The 10,277-nt window shown below is 35.8% G+C and overlaps 1 protein-coding gene across 1 annotated transcript; it reads right to left on the bottom strand.

Moving 5' to 3' along the window:
* Window positions 1–409: 409 nt before the first annotated feature.
* On the bottom strand, window positions 410–4,307 carry LOC133740845 (chloroplast processing peptidase-like). Its single transcript, XM_062168781.1, has 6 exons — window positions 3,822–4,307; window positions 1,816–1,878; window positions 1,636–1,704; window positions 1,335–1,421; window positions 937–1,004; window positions 410–813 (listed from the first exon to the last, which is right to left on the bottom strand). The coding sequence occupies exons 1-6, from the start codon at window positions 4,047–4,049 to the stop codon at window positions 744–746; spliced, it is 585 nt and encodes a 194-aa protein (XP_062024765.1). The 5' UTR covers window positions 4,050–4,307; the 3' UTR covers window positions 410–743.
* Between the last annotated feature and the right edge of the window lie 5,970 nt (window positions 4,308–10,277).

The raw sequence follows: 10,277 nt of genomic DNA, 5'->3' as shown, positions 1-10,277 counted from the left end.
TTGTTGGATACAAAGTGCATAAACTTGAGCAGTGTAATCTTGTACTTATTTAATTCTCTTATAGTGAAGATGAAAGCTCTCCGAAGACATAGGCATGGATTTTGGCCGAACCTCGTTAAAACTTGTTGTCTTCTTGGCTTGGTTGTTTCTTCTTTCCATCTCTACTACTAGTATTTGCATGGCGGGGGATTAATTTCCTACCAGGATTCTTAGGACAATAGGCACAAACAGATAGATCAGAATATGAAACAACCAAAAAACTGAACCATGAACCAAAAAATCTTAAACCTGCTGCTTTTACAAGGTTCCATCTCTAATGTGGTAGTTTAGAGAAGTTAGCATCTCTTTTTTCCATGCAAATATGAATCACAGCTTAATCAAACAGAAGCAAGCACAATACAGCTGTCTATGGTTAAAGCAATCACAAGAAGTTAAGTTGCATTATTATACAACAGAGTACAGACCAATAGATCGATTACTACAGAGAAGTTGAGTTGTCTGTAATAGAGCATCGACAAGAAGTTTAGTTTTCTGTCAATTGTCTACCAGCAAGTCATAGGCATTGTACTACAGTACAGACAAATACAGACAGCATCCAGCATCAAGTTGCCTTGATTGAATGTTAAAAATGGAATTACAATCAGAATCGGGGTACGAATGACTGCATTCGACGCATATCTACACTACCTCTCATGCCATATCCTTTAGCTTTGAGTACCTCTAGCCAGTCTTCAAATATCGAGTTAACTGCATGGAGGTCTGTGACAACACGTGACATATCTTGCCATGATGTTTTTCATGGGAAGGGGTCCCCTGTTCACAGAAGAAAAGATTTACAGAATGAGAAAAGGAAGAGTGAGAAGAAAATAATTAACAGTTTCAAGTTCATGAAACTAGTTGAGAAGAGGCATTGTAGATCATGTTGAAAATACTAACCAAACATGAGAATCATAGCTGTTGTTACGGTTGTCACCCAGCACATATACATGGCCTTCAGGCACATACTGCAAATTCCCCAGAAGTTATAGTTATGTGTGGAACAAAGATTGCAACTTTTAGGCTCAAGAGAAACTAATTAATATAAAAAATTAGTAGTGAACAAGTAAATTTTGTACTGAAATATTATTACACTATAAAAGGCTCCTGAATGGATGAACCCAAATATAAATAGGGATGAGAAGGTACACAAAGTAAAGGAGCATTACTGATGATTGTTTTGAAGAATTTGTCAGATCAGCGCCTACACATTATTCTGTTAATGAACAGTCTACTGGAAAATGCTATCAAAGGTGCAGTAAATGGAAACAGAAATGAGTAAAAGACATGGTACTCACAGTTAAATCTAATACATATGTGGGTGGTTCTGCGATAAAATCTTCCTTCTGTGCAATTCCATTGACATAGAGCCATCCATTCCGAACCTGCAATGGAGTTGAATGAAAATGTAAAAATATCCAGTCAATTGAACCTGATGCATTTTTACACCAATTGGTCCCTATTGTCCTGCATTTTGAATAAGTAAAAGAAAATAATAAGAAGCCCATGTACCAAAGAAAGAATACGAGTCCATCCTTTTCTGGATACAGCCTAATAACATTCACAATAAAATGTTAAAAGTCTCAATAAATAGTATACCTCAACCAAGTCTCCTGCTTTTGCAACAATCCTCTTTATGAAAACAATCTGTTCTAAGTCTCCAGGTTCCTGCAGGAAAACAAGCAACAGAACTGAGTAAAAGCTCTTTGTGGCCAAGATGAGTAAGAGTTACACCATTACTCCAAGAGACTTGAGCCAGTGTATGCTAAATGAACTAACCTGTGTTGGATATCGAAACGTTACAATATCATGCAAAGCAGGGGTTCTGAAGTAATATGAGGCCTGAAAAAGTTACCGAGTTACCACAATGTTAATCAAAACTATAAGTAGAAAATGGTAGTTCTTGGTAGATTAACACCTTCACATAATCAAATATATCAATGAATGAAAAAGTTGTAATAGACATACAGATTTTTTTATGAAAAGAGGCCACGGGGAAAACAGAGGTTTTGGTGTCTAGTATTACCATTTAGACTGAATCCCGGAGCTTTTTAAAGGAGATTGAACATCTTTTACAATGTCAAGGGGTTCAGGTATGAACTATGAAATGCCAATTGAATTGATTATTGCAGCAGTCGTGTCAATTATAATATTATACTGAGTTGTATATACTCACAAGTTCAAACTGATATAATTTCAGAAAAGTAGCTTAGGAAGGTTTGTTTTGTATTTCATGGGGAAAAGGTCAAAACTCTTTTAAAATTATGTTTCTCAGCGGAAAATTTGTAAGATATCCACTGTTCACCTATTGATTTCCCAACTTTCTGAGATAAAAGCTCTAGTTACACAAGCGCCGCAGATAACATGAGTTGTTCATTCTGTATTGTCATTTACTCCTACATTGCTAATGACTACTAATCATCTTGGCACTCAGCAGATACTGAATGGTACTTTTTGCAACAACTTTTATGAAAAGAAAAATCAAGAAAGAAGAAAGACGAACAAAGCCAGGGATGTAATGATCTCCCCAAAAAAATCATTGGTAGTCCTGGCTTATATGCAATGTTAGTTACCACGAATGACAAAATATCAATTAACAGAAGATTTTTTGCGGCTCGTGTATGACAACAAAGTATGACATAAAGTTTAAAACAGATGAAGGAAAAATGATCTACCAAGAAAAACAAACAAACCAGGGACCGATCATACAATAATCACCAAGTAAAAAATGCCAAGAGAGATAATCATCAACTCAACTAAAGGCTACCAAGCTATGAGCAAGAATGCCACTGTGATGCAAATATTTATGAACAGAATGTCCGAGTACTGACTCTAATGTCCCAACAGAATGTCCAAGTACTTGTCAGTAATAAGTATTTACTCAGAGCTGGAAGAAAAACCAAGAATAAAATTGATTGCTGATAGTTGCTACTAGAATGAAGCTAATCTGACAACCACCATAACCACCTCTGCCCCAAATAATTTCACTTGATGAAATTGCATCAACTGCTGGAATGAGTCAATCTCCTAACAGCATAAAAGAAAGTAATAAAAGAACCAATCTATGTGGTAGTAAACCAAAGACACCAGTTCTTTTTTTCATCTCCCTCACAAGCAGGCTTATCTCAGATCCAAAAAAAGACCAAATATGTGAAATTCTAATTATAATGGGAGACTGTAATCGCAAAGCTCCAGAACTCAGGATTTCCTGATCTGCTGTCATGAAAATGTTGTTGGTTTTTCAATGCTCCTAAAATCTTAAACTGTTAGGATATACACCAAAAGTCATCTTGTATTCAAGCACCCAGAATACAATGTAATCTTAGAAAGAGTCCCATTCATACCATCCAATCAAACAGTCACTCTCTACCATCTGTCCTCAAACTACCAGATGTCCAAATCTAAAAGTACATCTAATACAACACGATCCTGATATAATCTACTCATTGGTGGATTAGTACAATATTCCTAAAGGAAAATACAAGTAACGTTATCATGATCATACAATACATTGGCCAGTTACACAAAGACTATCGGATGAACACAGTGATGGTGAAGACAGAGGATTTCTAAAGACTATAGGCACAAAGAGAGTCTTTGCATACACATTCACAAGGTCAAACCAGGTAAACATTTCAACACTATTACCAAAAATCAAGAGAGGAAAGGTCATGCATTATCGCTGTCATTTCTTAGAACACAAAGGAAAGCAGAATCCAACCACTGAATAATGTATGAAAGACTTTACAAAAGAAAAACCCAGAAACGAAACATAAAGGGTTCACCTTTTCAACCAGGACTCGATCACCAACACGAAGAGTCGGGTACATGGAAGATGATGGAATGAAGCGGATTTCTGAACACATAGTCCAGAGAAGCACCACGACCAAGAGTCTCATGAACCCATCGAGCCCCGGCCACCGGAGAAACTCCCAACTCTGACACGGCATCCACCGCAGCGAAGGGTACGCAAGGAGGCACTGGTACAAAGCAGAGGGCCGCAAGAAGCTCATAGCAAAAAGATTGAAACACACACACAAAACAACAACAAGAACAAAAATTAAGAAAACAAAGCTTGGATCGAAAAGCTTCAATCTTTTGCAAAGGGGAAACAAGCTAGTGATTGTGGGTTGTGATCGAACTACACCGTTTCTGTAATCTAAGTGATTGTGATCGCCGTGCCCAATTGCCCATTAAAAACTGACTCTGCTTCAGCTTCAGCTTCAGCTTCAGACAGAGAGAGAGAGAGAGAGAGAGAGAGAGGCAGAGAAGAAAGAATGAGAAAATGGGTGGAAATGTGATATATATATATATATTGACTGGGTATATTCTTGGAGGAGAAGTTGTTAGGTTGTGAGAGACAGCTAGCTATGTTGTGATGGGGTACTCAGGTACTGTGGAGCTCCCCCACATCTTTGAGTTCTGTGAAGAAGCCCCCACTTTAACTGTCCTGGACTCTAGCAACGACCAACGACCAACGACCAAAGAGTACTTGGATATTTGGGGGCGCAATCTAGCTATTAAAGACTCGATCTTTGTAGTCATTTTTGTTTGAATTAACTACATTGGTGTATACAGTTAGCTAGGTTACGGGGACCATCTGAGTTATTGTCTAACTTGAAACTTTCATGGAAGCAATCAATTTGGCAACCTTTCTTTTCTGGAATAAGAGGAAAAATAGTAATAAATAGACAATTAAGTAATTTATAATTTGATTTATTTTACTCGTCTCGAACAATTCCAAACATTAGTTCTTGTTAAATCTATCATTATGTATTTTAATGGCACATGTAGATGAATATTGCATTAGGAAATAGGAATCAACAAACGGTTCAATCTGTTCTTGGGCTGAACAATTTTTTTTATTTAAGTCCAGTAATTGTGCGTTGTTAAACCATCTCCAACAGAGTAGTTATTTTTTAAGTAGAGGCCCAACAGCTATAAATGACAGATGAAAACAAATCCAACCCAAATGTCATTTGCCATGCGGATGACAGTTTTGTTTCAACCTGTCAAATTTTGACAGTGGCTGAGTCTCCTGTCTTTTATTTTTTTAAAATTATTTCTCTCTTTCATTCTCGTCTCTCTCTCTCTTTCTTTCCTATCCAGACCAAAGCAACAGTCTGTAGATCTACAATTTTGGCGTAATAGAAGCAATACTATCTGAAATTTTAAGAATATATCAGTAGAAATCTGATTCTAATGAGGTTATAACTCTAATCAAAACCACTGCAAGTGGCCTAGTGGTTCTTGCCTAGTTGGGTGTGCTCCCCAACCTAGGTTTGAACCCTGAAGCTGTCAAAGTGGTCAGACACTGTGCTGCAATGCACAGTTGGAGCATTTCACATGCGCCGAATGAGTTTATTTTGGGCCTAGGAAACCTTTGGGTTCCTTTTGACAAAGTCAAAAAAAAAAAATAACTCTAATCAAAATTTTGATTGGTGTATACCCAGAACATCAAATTGTTAAAAGATGTGAAGATCAAGAAGGGGAAAAGCAGTTTGGGTTCAGAGGAAGAAGATGATTGCTGGGTAAAAGGATCTCTGAAAAAGAGATTTAGGAGGTTCAAGAATACCTACATGGCTAAACCCAAAGAGTACATCTATGGCTAGCGATGATTGATCGGTATTTGAAAAAAAAAAATGAATATGATGGAGAGAAACAACCCAAAGAGGAAAGGAAGATAGAGAAGGAAAGAGAAAATAGTCCAAACAGATGGGATGAGATATGAAAAGGATGGTTGATAGTCCAAAGAATCTTCTCAAGATCTTTGGTCTGCCTTACAAGATTAACTGATGTTACAGAAAGATAAAGGCCTTTGAGAAGGATAATGAAGATTGTTGAGGAAAAGAGAGAATGAATGATAAACATAAAAAACAAAAGAAAGGAGAAAAAAGTAATAAAATAATAATATTTTTTTGACCCATCTATTAGAGTAGGAATTCTAGTAAATGTCAAATTGTCATGTCAGCTGTTAAATTTAAATGAGTTTTTCTATTAGAACCTCCAAATTTACTCACTTGACCTCCTTGCTTTTTACACCTCTTATTAAATTTTCAAATACTAAATTTACTCACTAAACCTCACTCAAGTTCCTGAAATAACCTCACTCATATAATTTGTAAACAAACCATCATTAATTACATACTCATTCCTTAACTAGATTACATAAATCTCTTATTCAATAAAAAAGAAAAACACAAGGTATTGGGCTTTATTCAAAAAAAAAAAGAATTGTTTTTTTTTTCTCTTGTAGATGTGCAAAAAAAAAATGAAGAATAATTTTTCTTAATGTTTAATTATTTTCTCTATTTTTTGTACCTCATGATTAATTATTTAATAGTTTTTTAGATTTTCTTTTCACGGCTAGCTCTTTTTTTTTTTTTTCAAAATATAATAGATAGACTAGGATTTAGGTTATAATATGATTTCTTTTGTTATCCCTCATCAATATGCGTTCAACCTATATGATGATAGGAACTTTTATGTCACATGATCTTGATTATAGTTTTAATTCTTATTAAATATATATAAATGCGTTAATGAGTATGTAGTGAAATTGGAAAATAAAAATAGATAAGGAAAATAATAAAGAATGTAATATAATATTATTGAATTGGAAAGTATAGAGAAATTAAATATAATTTTTTTTGGGTATAATTATTGTCCTTAATAGTCATTTTATAAGAGGTTATATATGTCATTTAATAATTTATAATAGAATGAGGTCAACTGAGCAGATTTGGAGGTCCCAATAGAAACACTCAATTTAAATTTGACAAAAATCAAAAGACATCTCCACTGGAGAATGCTCTTATATATTGTACTTCATAACTTTCCTTAAGATTGTCTAACCAACCAATAATATATGAACATTAATCACGATAAATGAAAAATTAAAATTGCATACGATTAAATTAGACTTATAACCAATATCAACCTTAAGACTGTCTAACTGATCAAGATGAATGAAGAATTATTGATATAAAATTATAAATTAATGGTAGGAAATCTCTACATTGGGTAGTAAATTGAATGATGTAGCTCATGATTGACGTACCACATATGAAAACAATCATATCAAAAATATATTAGTAACATAATCATTGGGAATTAGGCGAACTAGCATAGATTAAATTAGTCTTAAAACTAAGACTGGAATGTCCATCGGTTACGTCATCATATTATTGTTTTCAAATCTCTATTATACATTATATTATGCACATGCCTTAATTAGTCATATATTCAAAATACCTGCTTTTGTTGTAGGAAAAAGAGATTCAAGAGAAAGTAGATGTGTATTCCATTGATAATAGGGCCCTCTATTTATAGAGAATTACAAGCACAATATCTTTGAGTACAAGGAATCATATTCTAATTAAGATTAGGATATTTAGAATAATCTATCCCAATTACAATTAGGATAAGGAGATCTGTTTGGGCCAGACACACTAAATTAACCTCCCCCTTGTACCGTCCAAACATGAATGTCGTCAATGGTGCTTCTCATATTGCCTCATTAAAAACTTGTCGAGCAACAAAAATTCAGTGAGACAAAAATAATCTCGGTCAAAGGGGAAAAAGAGTACAACACTATCAAGCCCCCCCTGATATTATAAATGTCTCCCTCTGATAGCTGCAATCATGGGAGTTCAGATAATTTTTGTAGACCAATCATACTCACATGTATCTCGAATGTGGATTTAGACAATGACTTAGTAAATAAGTCTGCCACAATATCCTCAGATCGAACTTAATTGACTTTGATCTTGAGGACAGTTTGTTGTTGCTGATTGTAGAAAAACTTACGCGATATATGCTTAGTATTGTCGCCTTTGATGAAACCTTACTTCATTTGTTTCAATGCATTTCAATGCAAGCAGCATTATCCTCATAAATGCATTTGCGTTCATCTGTGGTAGACTTCAAACTAAACTGCATGTTCCTCGAATATTCCTAATTATGGACCTAAGCCATAAACATTCACAAACGACTTCATGAAGAGCTATAATCTCTGCATGATTCAAAGAATGAGCAAGGGTCTATTTAGTAGACCTCCAAGATATCGCGGGATGGTAAACACATAACCAGTTTGGGAACTTCCTTTGTATGGATCAGAGAGGTATCTAGCATCAGTTTGCGGTGTTTAATTCCCATATCATGGAGCAATGGCGGCAGCTCCATGATATGGGGAGTCTGATTCCATCATATCAAGCTTGATTTTCTCTCTATAGGGATTAAATAAGCCCATATCTATCGTACCTTTTACATATCGAAAGATATTCTTTACACCAGTCCAATAGTGTCGCGTTGACGCAGAGCTATATCTAGCTAACAAGTTCACAGCGAATGAGATATTCAGTCTTGTGCATTGTTCTAAGTACAATAATGCGCCTATTGCACTTAGATAGGGAACTTTAGCCTCTAACACGTCTTCGTTATCATCCTTGGGACAAAACAGATCTTTTTTATGGTCAAGACTTCAGACGACCATGGGAGTGCTAACAAGTTTGACTGTATCATTATTAAAATGCCTAAGCATCTTTTGTATGTAAGACGATTGATGAATCAAAATTTCATCGACATGGTGCTCAAGTTCTAAACCGAGATAAAATTGTATTTTCCTAAGATCTTTCATCGCAAATTTGGGTTTCAGGTGCTCTGCAATTTCCTTTAACTCATCTAGAGTTCCAATTATGATCATGCCTTCAACATATACAGCAACAATAGCAAATCTGGAACTTGTCTTCTTAATGAAAATGCATGGGCATAATTCATTATTAACATATCCCTTCCCAATCAAGTAATCACTTAGATGGTTATACCACATCCGTCCATATTGCTTTAATCCGTAAAGTCAGCACTCTAATCTAATCGAAAACGCGCTCCGTGGTCGAAAACTACTGATTTGGGTAATTGGAATCCATTAGAGACTTTAATTATATATATATATATTATCATAGAGATATGTTGTGACTACATGTATAAGCTGCATGTTTAGTTTTTCGGAAGCTACCAAACTAACAAGGTAACAGAATGTTATAACGTTCATTATGGAAGAGTATATTTCCTCCAAGTAGACTCTGGGGCGTTAAGAGAAGCCTTGCACCACAAGGCGAGCTTTCTATCTTACTATCTCATTTTCTCATTACACTTTCTAATGAAGACCCATTTGTGTCTAATAGGTTTTATGTTAGGAAATGTTCGCATTACTGGCCCGAAAACCTTCCTCTTCGTTAGCAAATCAAGTTCAGCATGGATCGCATCTTTTCAGTTAGGTCAATCTGCTCTACATTGGCATTCATCAATGGAGCGGGATTCGATGTCATTAGAGTCAATAATTTTGCGTGCAACAGAATATGCCAATATCTCATCAATGATGATCGTGTTTCTATCCCACTTCCTATATACACTAGTGTAGTTAACAAAGATCTCTCTACTCGAAGGAGTTGGTTCTAACGTTGAAGCATCCACCAACGATGTCTATTGGACATAACCATAATCCGAAATAATCTCATGGGACAAGTTTTAGTGTCAATGATTAATGGATTAGGTTATACCAAATTCACTCTCTTCGTAGGGCGAGAATTTATTGAACCCACAGGCCTCCCACGCTTCCTTGTAGAGGTTGTGGCCTATGTTGCTATCGTGCCACCATGTAGGGTGGCAGCGCCGTGCCCAGTTCTCCTTGGGGTGACGCTATGTCTCATTGTAGGGATTGTAGGGATGTCTATCCTTGCAATCACGTTTGCAGTAGATATGTGTGATCTCATAACTTTAGTGATATCAGAAAACGTATCAGGCAATGCATTTGCTATGTTATGAAGTTCGATAATTTTTCTCACTTTAATGTCAGATTATGCGGCTTGGGGATCAAGATGAGACAAAGTGAGAATAGACCACGACAATTCTTGTCTTTCTCATTGAACGTTGACGTTCTCATCTCCTCTTAACGATGAGAAAACTGTCTCATCAAAGTGACAATATGAAAATCTAGCGGTAAAGAGATCGCCTGTCAAGGGTTTTATATAACAGATGATAGATGGAGAATCATATCCAATATAAACCTATTCGTCGCTGAGGACCCATTTTGGTACGTTTTGGCTGCACAATTGCCACATAGACTATGTACCCAATTATGCGTAAGTGTGAGACATTAGGCTCGTACCCAGTCACCAACTGTGATGCAAAAAATGGTTGAGTAGCGATGGTTCATAGGCGAATAAGTGTTGGATCGTAAT

The sequence above is a fragment of the Rosa rugosa genome, chromosome 3 (genome assembly GCF_958449725.1).
Source record: "Rosa rugosa chromosome 3, drRosRugo1.1, whole genome shotgun sequence".
NCBI classification, from domain to species: domain Eukaryota; kingdom Viridiplantae; phylum Streptophyta; class Magnoliopsida; order Rosales; family Rosaceae; genus Rosa; species Rosa rugosa.
The sequence above is the reverse complement of the archived record's forward strand: the minus strand, read 5'-3'. Positions and strand labels throughout refer to the sequence as shown.